A 12,748-nucleotide genomic window follows, 5' to 3' on the forward strand; every position below is an offset into this window, starting at 1 on the left:
TTCTACATTGTCTTCTTCCATTTTAAGTTTTTCCAATTCTGATAAAAAACAAGCTGTAGTTTTCATAAGTTATTTCATTTTCAACCTGCATGGCTATTGTAAATTGGTTCAAAAGCATAGGTTTAATCTAAATAGTAACGTTTGGAATGGGCAAAAGGAAAGTTAAATGTTCTTCATATGGTGATCAAATTCATCACATTCTGATGTCTGTCTATGTTTAGATGTGTCAATCTGTGAAAACCAAATGTTGTTGTGGGGTTGTTCCCTTAAAGCTATGGGTTCCTAGAGCTTGATGTATATGGTGGAACTTCTGTTTGCCAACATGATTGTGCAAGATGTTATTTCAAGGTAGATTTCATGCTATATTCACTAGTGTCAATAGTTGGTAAGGTATTCTTAAACTTAAAAACCAAAAAAAAAAAAAAAAAACAAAATATCCCAACCTCTGAATCTCCCAGTTGACCATGGAATAATACATTCTTTAAAAGCAAATAAATTACTAATTTAAGTTAATGCACAAAGATGTAAAGTAAGAACTGAAAAAAGCAATATCTAGGTGCATCTCTCTTATCCAGTCATCTGCATATTTCATGATTGGGAGCATCCAACGCTATAAACTTTTTATATACACCTTTTCGGTTCTACCATTAATAATTGATCAGGATTCATTATAAAAAAAAAAAAAGGGTTGCACATGATAATCTTATATATCAATTGCTATGTTGTTAGCTACGCAACCACTTACTCCATTTTTTTACTATTAAAAAAAATAAAAATAAAAAGATAACCACTTTCTTCATTTTCCAGGAAAAAAAACGAAAAAGAAATCACTTCCTGTAGGCGCTGTTTAATAAAAAGTCAATACGCAAGTCTAATTCATTGTATTTTGCTGTATCAAGCAAACCAGAGACCAAAAAAAACAAAAAAAAGGAAAAAATGGTATATCATTTTCTCTCCCAATTCCTCATGTTATTTTATACAACATTTTCAATGGATATTGAGTTATAAATTTGTCATTGCAGGATAATCTGGTGGCAAAATCATTAGTTTTTTCATACAATCATTATTAGTTTGAATCCCCTCATACCATAATGCACAGCTGGGATTAAAGCTCTACGTGAATCTAACGAAGGTGCAAGGATGACCATCTTTTAGCACATCCATTCCATTTATTGGGCATAAAACAAAATCTGAACCGTCCTTTTCATGGAAACAGAACAAAAAGAGAGAAGGAATTCATGAAGATGGTGGTGGGAACACAAAACACACAATGCTCGTGAAAACATTTAACTGCTGTGCAGAAAAGATTAATTTAAAAACTATCGGTGAAAGTGGACCCGATGAGATAGATGGGAGATTTTGGACCCAACTTGGTCATGTGGGGCCTCGTGGACAATGTGCCCAAAAGTGTTGCGACAGATTAAGGGAATTTTTGGGTTAGGAAGCGAGGAGTGGCTAAGTTGATTAGTTGAAGTTGGGGGGCAGAGCTCGTGTTACAGGGATGCTTGCACACATGCTTTGTTTGTGGTCCTGTTTGTAGGTGTTTTGTTTTTTTTCAGAGATCTTCTTAAGTCTGAATTTTCAATCAAATGGGAATTGGTGAAGTTGCCTCTATTGGCTGTTCACAATGCGTGATTGCATTCAATATCTATTGCATGTGACACCTGGTCTTATTCTACACTCTCCACAAAGAAAAAAATTGTGATACGGTATAATTGACCATTTCAATTCGATTATATTGTACGTATATGCTTCTATAAGATTTGTATTGAAGTTTTTCTCCTCTACAGTCCCTTTAAGAGCCAAAATAATGTAACAATTTAGTGCAACAACTTAAAGTCTTAAGGAGGGATCTGAAATTGATTTGATGGGTCAATACGTATATAAATTTGAGGCTTGCATTTGCATTTTATACAACAAAATTTTCTCCTCCCACTTCAATTTCATCAGTTTTTTTATGTTTACAATTTTAACCCTATTTAAAAGTACTAAAAAGGATTTACCATATCAATTACTTGATACGCATCCCAACTATGAAATCAAAATGTTCCATCTCACGTCCAAAAATCATATGACTGTTCAACTTTTCATACAAACCATTTGCCTAACTTCATTTTGCAACTTTCATCTTCTTCTTTTTATTAGAGATTTTTTTTTTAATTTATTATTACATTTGAATTTAAAAAGAAGTTTTACATTTATTCGATTATTTAAAATAGAACAACCACAGAACGTTCAGTACACATCCGAACATATTTATGTGAAGTTCTGTAACATAAATTTAAACAATCCTATAATATTTGATTGAATGCAACCAAATATTGAAAGGATTGTTTGGATATTTATAACCAAACATTTTGTGGTTGTTCCATTTGAAATGAATTAACTTCTTAGCTATAACAGTAGAATGAAAATATTAGAAAACCATGACCAAATCACTTGTCCTCAGTGCAATAGTTATTGGAGAAAACCGAATAAACAAAAATAATAATTTAAAGAATCATACTAGTTTCAAACACAAAATAGCCTCTATTGAAGATAGTTCTTTTATGAGGCCCATTTCATATTATGCCAGGCCCAATCCATTCGGTTTTTTTTTTTTTTTTTTTTTTTTTGCTATGCCCCAGGCGCCCATATCCCACCAAGACTAGACCCAGCTCTCACAATCTGGGCTGCGGTGCTCACCCAACCGAGCTACCACGTGAGGCTCCAGTTCCATTAGATATTTTGCAGGCTATACACGGATCAAATATTATTTTTTGCTAAAAGGTTTGGAACTAATTAATATTACCATTTATTGGAATAATTTCATAACCTTCCCGTTTGAGACGTCGGAACTTAATATTTTTTTTTCTTTTTTTTTTTATGTAAAATTCTCTTTAAATTATAATTTTTTAAAATGATTGATCTATTATTAACATGCAATTGAACATTGAAATGAAATGAATTGAAAGATCCAATAACTTAGGAATAGAATTCACCGTTTAATATTTAAGAAGTTCAAGTTTTAAAATTTCGAGCCTCTTAGTTTGTTTTTTTTTTTTTTAATTTGCAATAGAATTTTATATTTTACTACTTAAGTCACTTTGTCTTTTCAATCATAAAAATAGAAAGAAAATGAAATTCAAAGGGGAAGATGAAAATGTAATACTGGTACACAAAGAAGTTTGTAAACGTATTCACTATTTATTCTATCATACTTTTTAAAGTGTCTTTTAAAACAAAATTTAAAGTGTGGAAAAGTTATGAGAGAGACAGAGGGAGAGAATAGGTTATGTGCTTTTAGTAAACATTAATATAAGATGTTTGTGCATTAACTTTTGTTGGTGATATATCATGTATAGAAAATCATCCTGTACCAATCATTTTCGGTAGAGTTTATTACCAAAACAAAACAAAAACAACAACAACAACAACAAACAATAATAATAATAATTAATTTTTGGTAGAGCTGATGTTAATTGTAAAATATCTTTTAAATGCGTGTTTATATCAGTCTCTCCATTTTGGTCTGCATGTTGATATCGATGGTAATAGATGCAGAAATATTTAAAATACAAGAAAAAGGAAATCCCTTTTCATTATTTGAGAACTAAAAATCAAAGAAACCACAATCTTCAATAAAAGGAAGAGTAAAGGTCAATAAAAGGAAGAGTAAAGGTTCGACCAACCCAACTTACCAAAAAAAAAAACATTAAAAGTCCAATTTTTTGTCTTTTTTTAAGAAGATCATGGTCAACAATTTTTATTATTATTATTATTATTATTATCTTGATCAAAATACTATTTTCGTCTGTCTAAAATCATAATATTAGTTTTAGGATAAAATACATTTTACCTTAAATTACTGTTTGGTTTGCACTTTGCACTCATATTATTATTTTTTTGATAATAGCAATCATATAATTATTATTATTATTAGTGCACTCATATTATTCTAGACTATTGTTTTTATTATCCTTATGATCTAATGAATAACAAACATTTTGAAATGGTAACAAAATGAATCATATGTTCATTTTTCAAAAAAAAAAAAAAATTTCATATTCATTTTATAATAAATAACACTTTGCCCCTCAAATTTTCACGTATTTGACTTTTTTTTTTTCCCCATACAAACAAATAAAATGCTTACATTTGTCTTCAACTTCTCCTACTTTTTTTAAATGTTTATTATTGACTGGACCAAAATGATACAGAAACGATATTTGATGCGGTAATTTTTGAAAGGGCAAAATAGAAAAGTACCTAATGATTTAAAGCAACAAAATATATTTTACCTTATTTTTATATTTAGTGCTGTAACTCTGCTAAATGAAATTGAAGGTAGGTTATTTACATTGGAAGTCCAAAGTCAAAAAGGCACACAAGAAGAAGCTTCTTGCAAATGGTAAAACTTATTTATTTATTTATTTATTTAAAAATGGAAAAACACCAAATGAAGCAGAGGACGCCACGGTAAAGAGAAAAAGAGAAGGGCAAGGAAGCAAATATGGCTTCTGATTCACTTCGTATGCTCCTTCTCTTGCTCTTCATCGTCATCTTAGGCTCAGGGCCTTCCCTTTACGCCCTAGCTCAAGAAACGTAAGCCCCCAATCTCCAATCTCTCTTTTTCTCTGTTTATATCTACATGTGTATATATATATATATATATATGTATATATGTATATGCAAATTATGGAGATGTATTGATTGATGTTGATTAATAATCTGATTCATGGAGATTAAAGTTATTAAGAACTGGGTAATTGGATTTAGCAGGAATGATGAAGGAGAAGGGATTAGACAAAGAGTTCTGCTGAGTTTCAAAGAAACTCCTCGTGGAACTAACGCTACATATGAATGCTCTCCTTCTGGTCCATGCGTTCCCTGCATATACTCCGAAAAGGTATTTTCTTCAACTTGGAATTCTACTTTTCTGTTACTGAAGCATTATGCCTTGTGATTCTGAGCTTGGCAATTATTTCAAATTGGATCTAGGAGCTAGATATGTAACACTGTATTAGGATGTGGGGTTATTTGTTGCTCATGAGTTTTGGATCCTAGTTAATTCTTTAGATTTATGCTCGATTAGAATAAATGCTTGTTTTTTCTTTAGTTAAGATTGCGCATTTTACTAATGAATAATACCCATGAAAAGAATTCCATTTAATTTCGTTAATTGTTCATTAATTTTTATTTTTGAGGAAATTTCATTGCATAATTGAGAAGAGGGTTCTGGCTGGGGTAGGTATTGCTGATTGTTCTATGGGGTTCTAACATATGGAGGGTGTCTGTAAAAGGCTTCATCTTTCTGGTTGGTCTAGTGGGTTTGGCTACACAGCAAGTGTTAGTCGTACCCATCATCTTGTATTTAGATTTAAATCTAGGACTAGTGCCTTTATGCATCTGGCAAGGTGTCTGGCACATAGGCTTTTTGTAAACGAAATTGGGAGGAGATCTAAAATAGTTTGGAATATCTGCTAATGTGTTCGATTTTAGAATTGAAGTCAGATTTGTTACTTAAAATATTTGACCTCTTTTTCCAGAAATTCCATCTTGAATTTGGCTCAAATGAGCTCGGGGAGAGCTCTAAACATAAGATCACAAACTACTGCACAAGTTAGATAGTAGTTCATTTGCGTCAGTAGCCTTTCTATCAATTTGTCATTTACTATGATTCTTCATGATGTAACACTTTTTATTTCAGTAGTAAAATGTTGTATAATTCATGCTTCTGTTCTGTTTTGCTTACTAAGTACCATGCTTGGCCTCATAATTTGGATGCCATTCCTTTTTGGGTAGAATGATGAAAAGTACCGCTGCAGTGAGACTGGGTATCGTATCCCTCTGAAATGCATAGAAATCAAAAATGGTTTGAAAGGTGGCCATGAGAAAACTTCTCAAAAGGGACGGTCCACTCTGGAGATCTCTGCCAATAATATGAAACTGCATCCAGTCTTGCACAACTTAGAAGAATTATATACTTTCATCAAACATAGAAGATTGTTAACTGAACCATCCGATCAAGATAATGAAGGACAGGCTTACACTACTTATCGAAGCTGTATACCAGCAGTTAATGAAGAGAAGTTGTCAGTACTTGGATTTGAGGTACGCGCGTGTAATTTATGATTATTTGAAGCCTGATTGGCTTTTATGCATAAGTTTTTCATAAAACCACATCGTATTAGAATTGCTATATGTTCTCTTGATATTAGAAATAGAGGTAAATTTATTTCTTGCTAGGATCTTAGGAATAGATTCTTGTGCAAATGCTGAACTCTCTTGTCGTAGCCTTGGACTTATGTGGCAATAACTTGGCTTGAATGACCAATGCATGTCAAACACTTAAACATATATAGAGGGCATGAAGGACAAATCTCTCTTATGATCTCTTGATTTGTTAGTTGAGATCGTACATTTATTTCTTCCAAGATAATTAACATAACCTTTTTGAATACTACAACATCCATATAAAAAGAAGTGTAAATAACTTATATGAATCAAGTGAAAAATCCAATAGTTGGATTTTTGTGATCATAATCTAAGATGGAGAGCATGATCACATGTTTGCGCAAATGCATTATTAGCTCAGCTTAATTTAGATTGTTAATGGAAAATTTTTTAACTATCCTGGACAGGGAATTATTTTGTGCTTATTATTCATCAGTGGTTCAGCTGTATACTACAAAAGAAAGCGGGCTAATGCCACGTCAGGATTTGGGCCAGGAAGGATTCAAACCTATGCTAGGATCTGACTTGAAAGCCCTTGCGAAGATGAGATTCCTAAATGTGAAGCCTAGTTTCAAGTATATGTTTTTGTTCAGTTTTAGCACAGAATTGGAAGTCATGTAAAAGGATTCTTTTATTTTAATGTTACTATAAATTTTCTTTGCATTCTTGCCTTTCAAAAAGCACTCATACCTTATGCTCAAATTGTAGAAATATTTGTTTTCAAATGGTGAAATATTTCCATAGATCGGCCATTCTTCTCCAATAGTTAATGTATAAGAGTTGCTCATTTCTTTCTCGGCGTAAATCTTTCTGCCCAAGAAAAAGGTGAATTTTAATTCAGCAACTCATTTTCAGGACTAAGTTTGAATATTAAATAGCCACATTGATTGCTGCAGCTCGTTCCGTAGCAGCTCGTAATGCTTCGAATTTATATATTAAAAACTTGAACCAAAATACTTGGCCTTGGAATGAAGCGCATTCACTTTCAAACTGTCGCATTGAGTAGAATATTTACAAGTATACTAGAAAGAGCAGCCTATGATTGGACAATGAAAAAGATGCAAACAGAAACTGACCTGATGATTCAAAAAAAAAGATGATAAAGATCCACATGGGATCTCACCTAACGTCCAAAAAGAAAGTTCATGACAACCACCTAATCATACAAATCACATTGGCAACCAGATTGGCTATTTAATCTATGTGATCTGAACAAAATTTCCAATAGCTTAAACATCTTAACCACTATCAACATGGATGTATCAAAACAATGAAACCGCATATGAAACGAAGAACTTCTAATAATAATAATAATTATTATTATTATTTTAAAAAAATAAAATAAAATAAAAAAATAAAAAAATAAATTAAACACCTGAAGGTAATTGTGAAGAGAAGAATTAAGTAGATAGACAATCAATTAGCAACCCCCTACGTCAAAACTGCCACAGGAGCGCAATGCCTGGTAAACATTTGCCATCTGTACCATGATTTCTTCAACTTTCCTCAACCATTTCAACAAGTTGAGCAACAAAAAGTTCCAAAAAATCTGCTTTCCATGTTGATATTGCAAATTACAGAACAAGATACACCATGTTATTGCCCCTTCTCAAAAATATACAAGACAACATGCCATTGCTGGCCACTGTCAGTTCTCCTATTGAGTTTCCAGAGCAAATCAACAAAGCAGCAGCAGGACAAAAACTCCAAACAAAAGAATGATGTTGATGATAAACCCTCAACTTAAACAACCGAACTCCTCTTTTAAAGACACATCTACAGTATTACAGCAGAAAACAAGGTTTACAAACAGCTGGCAGATATATGGAAATTACAAAAAATAATCGGGCGTCTTGCGTGTATTGTCAGGTTCTATTTGCCGTGGGGCTGGATCAAATTGCAGAAAGTTCTGGTCCATATTCTCTCCAATTTCCAGTATTGCAGCCATATTCCCACACCGATAACAATAGTTCGGAGCACTAAATACAGTCACTACATTCTTTTCCTACAAAAGATGTTGGAATAGAAGTTAATATATTATTGAAGTTAGTAATAAAAATTGCAGACGTAAAAAAGTGGGAAGAAAACAACTTCAATTCCTTCTACAAAGGTTCACACACCTGACACCAATTATATCCTTCCATGACAAGCTGGTGAGCTCTTGAAATCAGAGAAAGTCCATTGGTATGGTTAAACTGAGCAGCTATATCCTGTCCAAAAGTATAACCAGCACCACGTGGGGATATTCCCCACCCGCAGCGATCATCTGGATCGGACCACAAAAGATCGCACATTGGTCCTTCATGTGGAACCTGCTCACGCAGCAAACTTGTCATACACACAATCAGGACAACAAATACTAGAATCATTCGTTCAGCAATTAACATCAGCCTTTATGCAGTTATTACTTGAGCAGACCATAGAGAAACCAAAAAAAAATAAAAAAATTGACCACCCACAATCTCAGATATCAATGAAGAAATGAAACCACTTAAAAAAGAAAATTAAGAAATTGAAGATAATTTAACATACCTCCTGTATTCGATCCAAAGCTCGGATGTTATCCAAAGTATCCAAAGAAGGTGAAAGGCCTCCATGCAAACAGAAGATCTATGATTTATACAGAAGTTAGAAGCTGTCAAGAAAAAGCCAAAATATTTTGTCTACAAGAAACCAATTGAATTGGCTGTAACTCAAACCTGACTCTCAATAAGGGCGGTGAGGGGTAGATAATCAAATAAGTCGGTGAAATACTTCCAAACATTAGCATTTCCATATTTTCGTAAGCATTCATCATAAAAACCATACCTGAAAATGAGAGGACAAATGGAATGAATACAAATTGAGAGCCAACCGCAGGGAAACAAATGTTTGATCATCCTGTTTAAACTAGTAGCCATGCAGTTCCCTGCGTTACATTTTGCCAATTCATAAGCCACTTGGATACCTCCAAGGATATTAGCTTCTATACATTCCTTAATCCTATCCATGTAACAAATGTCAAGGCATAAATTTTCTGATCCTATAATATTATAATCTATTCCACTTGATACCTTAAAAACTCTCCCATAAAGGGTTGCATGAATTCCCCATCAAAATTCAAAACCATTAGATGCTTTGCATAAAGTGGGTTGTGAACATTTATCAGATCTCTCTCCCTCTTTCACACCAGAAAAAGTATAACCAAAAAGACAAGGACCGAAAAAGAAACATAATAATTATTTTTGGTAAAAAGCCATTTTTCACATTCTAATTACTTTAAAAAGATAAGGACCGAAAAAGAAACATAATAATTATTTTCGTTAAAAAGTCATTTTTCACATCCTGATTACTTTTTCCTAATCTGTGTGCAAGATAATCATGGTAGACAACTAAATTCACTTAAATATGGAAAGCAAGACACTTGCAATTTCTTGCACATAGCTTACCCTGTTAGGCTAGGCTTCAGATACACCCAATATGCTTATTTAAAGTATTGCAACACCAATAGAATAATATCCTTACAGGATAACGATATTCCAGCTTTGGAGAGCATTTGAATACCATCAGAGACAGAAAGTTAAGGATATGGACAGGCAACATATTTTACAGTCCTATAATGCCATTTTCAGAAAGTTTAACCACAACTAGACAAAGAATGTAAAAGACTATCTAATAAGAAAAATAGTGGCCCAGGGTAAAGAAGGGACAAAAAGTATAGTTCAAACTCCCAATTCTTTTCTTAGATTTTATTTTCAAGTAAATAAAGCCCAAAACTAGCATACTGTTTTTAATTATTAACTACATCAATCGCTAAGGCAACTTTAAGGTCCATCAACTAAACAAGATACATAAGGAACACCATCTTGAGTTCACAACAAAATTAAAATACTCCTTCTAGCTCTTTGACTGGTATCATAACTTTTTCAAAATAGAGGAAGGTTTTAAAAGGAAACCTACACTTGAGTAATTTGTCGACTTTCATGATTTCCTCTAAGGATTGTAATTCTATCCCTATAACGGACTTTCAACGCCACCAGAAGTGTGACAGTCTCCACTGAATAGTATCCGCGATCTGCAATTTGTCAACCAAGAATATATACATAAAACTTCCAATAATGACACAAACTTGTAGCAATGGTCACATTCTAATAATTATAATGAACACATAGAATGAAAAATAACCAAGTGAATAGGGAGAAAATAAAGATAAACCAATGAAAAAAAGTCCTATAACATATTTCATACAAAAGCATGTGCGAAAACGAGACCTTTCTGAAACATAGAACCAATATAAGAGGGATAGATTCTTTTATTTGCTAGTGCGGATCAACCAAAAGACTTCATTTTCCTAACTCTTTGCCTCAAAAAAAAAAAAAGAAAAAAAAAAAAAGATGTAGCTACACTCGATACGGATGGGACGCTACGAAATGCGCTCTCGGATGTATATCAGATTTCTCATACAAAACAAACACGTGAAACAAACAATCTTTGATCCATATGCCAAATCATCCTTTATAACATGCTAAATATGACCCAAGGTAAAGGAAGATATAATATTAATCATCAAAACAAGGAATGTGAACAGAGAAAGTCGGGCTCTTATAGACCCAAATAATTTAGGGCCTTTTGTTTGCATAACAATTATTGGCGAAACAATTTTCACTAAGTACCACTAATTTGCCAAAGCAGATATTTATTGGTCCAAAAAATTTTTAGCAAAATCAATAACTTCCCTGCCACACTATAAACTAGCAACTTCAACCCAAAATTCTTCAGCAGCCGTATAGATCACGAAAATAGAAAAACGCATAGCCAGGTAACTATACTGTACACCCGAGTCACAAATAACGATCAAAATCACATAACCCCAGTTTCCAATTCAGCATAATAAAAGAGATAAACGACCCAGCATATAAAAAACCGGCCTTCATAATCCAAAGAAATCATATAAAAGTATACAAAGGAGGAAAATAGTATCAGCAGCCAAACAAGGTATGCCTTTTTTCCAAAAAGAAAATAAAAGTAAAGGGAAAAAAAAAAGGAATATATCAAAAAAAGAATAAAATTCAAAATCAACAATAAAAGGAAACTAAAGAAAGTAAGAATTAGAAACTCACCTACATAATCACCCATGAAAAGGTAATTGGTATCAGGAGCATTCCCTCCTATCCGAAACAGCTCAATGAGATCGTAGAACTGGCCATGAATATCACCGCACACCGTCACGGGGCATTTCACCGGCTGTACATTCCACTCCTCCACCAGAATCGCCCTGGCTTGCTCGCATAGCGTCTTAACCTCTCCCTCCGGCAACGGCTTGCACTCCATCAGATGTTCGATCTGACGGTCCAGATCCGCGTGAGACGGCATCGTTTTATTCAATCCTCAAATCAATCTCAGATCCGCCAAAACTCCAAAAAGATCTCCGATTCCAAACAGATCGATCAAATCGAGGAAAAAAAAAAAAAAAAAGAAACTCACCGCCGACCGACTAACTCCGACAGGTAAATTAATCCTTCCGATAACGTTACTGTTAGGGTTTGAGATCGAAACCCAAAGAGCGAGACGAAAGGTTTAGGAGATCGGTGTAGCATCGACCTCTCGATCATTCCTCGCCGTCCCCTCTCTCTCTCTCTCTCTCTCTCTCTTTTTCTCGGTAAAATTTAAAAAGAAAAAGAAAATATAGAAATCGAATAAAAAAAATATACTGAGAGAAAAATTAAATAAAAATTGTATTTATGCAAAAGCTTTTAGAAAAGAAGAGGGAAATGAAAACACGAACAAAAAGAAAGAACGGAAAAAAACATGAAGATGTAATTGTAAGGAAGGCGAAAAGAAAGTATGGCCCAGACGGCCAAATGAAACGGAAATGAAACCCAAATGCAAATGCAAATGCAAATGAATGCGAAATTGCGAATTGAGTTTCGTGTATATTATTATTGTAAGAAACGAAGAAAATAAAAAATAATTAATAATTTATAAAATAATTAAAAATAAATATTTTTTTTTCTCTCTCCGGTGGCTCCGCCGAGTCAAAATCAAAGGGGGACCGACACGTGTCGAACCAGCTGCTCTTTTTGGACGGTTCTACATCTTTGCTCCCGTGGAAGGTTATAGACAAAACGTTTCCGTTGCCTCCCCCACCATTGAAATATTTTTTTTTTCTTTTAGTTTTTAATTTTAATTTTTCTTCCATGTGTGAGTCAATGGCTCAATGGATATGGATGTGATTCAAAAAATAAAATAAAATAATATTAAATTCAAATATATATATATATATATGATATTATTTGAAAGGCTAAAAGTTTCTTGAATTTTATTTTGGTCCAACAAATCATACATTCCACTTTTTTGAATGTAGACTAGAGAATTATTGACTGCATCTTGTGGGCTGGTTCAATGGTGGAGTGCCTATGTTAGTTTATTTTGGAATCTTAGCAAAGAAACGATATATATATATATATATATATATTATAATTTAATATCAAATTATTTAGTCTATTTTTATTTTTATTTTTATTTTTTGGTAGAGTTTGATAAAATTCATTAT

At 33.1% G+C, this 12,748-nt stretch overlaps 2 protein-coding genes across 3 annotated transcripts; one reads left to right on the forward strand and one right to left on the reverse strand.

Moving 5' to 3' along the window:
- Window positions 1–4,424: 4,424 nt before the first annotated feature.
- On the forward strand, window positions 4,425–6,879 carry LOC107428746 (uncharacterized). Of its 2 annotated transcripts, none has more exons than XM_048462339.2 (4): window positions 4,425–4,584; window positions 4,759–4,888; window positions 5,785–6,093; window positions 6,624–6,879. In XM_048462339.2, exons 1-4 carry the CDS (start codon window positions 4,493–4,495, stop codon window positions 6,738–6,740), a joined length of 648 nt encoding a protein of 215 aa, XP_048318296.1. In that variant the 5' UTR covers window positions 4,425–4,492; the 3' UTR covers window positions 6,741–6,879. The 2 variants fall into 2 exon arrangements, with proteins under 2 accessions (XP_048318296.1, XP_048318297.1); XM_048462340.2 differs by having other exon boundaries at window positions 4,762–4,888.
- An 875-nt stretch (window positions 6,880–7,754) lies between these two features.
- Window positions 7,755–12,005, reverse strand: LOC107428745 (serine/threonine-protein phosphatase PP2A catalytic subunit). The gene is made up of 6 exons (XM_048462338.2): window positions 11,316–12,005; window positions 10,156–10,270; window positions 8,916–9,024; window positions 8,749–8,826; window positions 8,337–8,528; window positions 7,755–8,221 (listed from the first exon to the last, which is right to left on the reverse strand). The coding sequence occupies exons 1-6, from the start codon at window positions 11,566–11,568 to the stop codon at window positions 8,048–8,050; spliced, it is 921 nt and encodes a 306-aa protein (XP_048318295.1). The 5' UTR covers window positions 11,569–12,005; the 3' UTR covers window positions 7,755–8,047.
- Window positions 12,006–12,748: the final 743 nt, after the last annotated feature.

Source organism: Ziziphus jujuba, chromosome 12 (genome assembly GCF_031755915.1).
Source record: "Ziziphus jujuba cultivar Dongzao chromosome 12, ASM3175591v1".
NCBI classification, from domain to species: domain Eukaryota; kingdom Viridiplantae; phylum Streptophyta; class Magnoliopsida; order Rosales; family Rhamnaceae; genus Ziziphus; species Ziziphus jujuba.

Bases quoted from the DNA above. Each gene is read 5' to 3' on its own strand.
- LOC107428745 (XM_048462338.2), bottom strand. From the start codon at position 11,568: ATGCCGTCTCACGCGGATCTGGACCGTCAGATCGAACATCTGATGGAG. The intron at 9,025-10,155 runs GTAGGTTTCCTT...TCTCATTTTCAG, and splicing joins AGTCGACAAATTACTCAAGT to GTATGGTTTTTATGATGAAT. The intron at 8,222-8,336 runs GTGTGTGAACCT...CATCTTTTGTAG, and splicing joins AAGGATATAATTGGTGTCAG to GAAAAGAATGTAGTGACTGT.
- LOC107428746 (XM_048462339.2), top strand. From the start codon at position 4,493: ATGGCTTCTGATTCACTTCGTATGCTCCTTCTCTTGCTCTTCATCGTC. The intron at 4,889-5,784 runs GTATTTTCTTCA...CTTTTTGGGTAG, and splicing joins CCTGCATATACTCCGAAAAG to AATGATGAAAAGTACCGCTG. The intron at 6,094-6,623 runs GTACGCGCGTGT...TATCCTGGACAG, and splicing joins TGTCAGTACTTGGATTTGAG to GGAATTATTTTGTGCTTATT.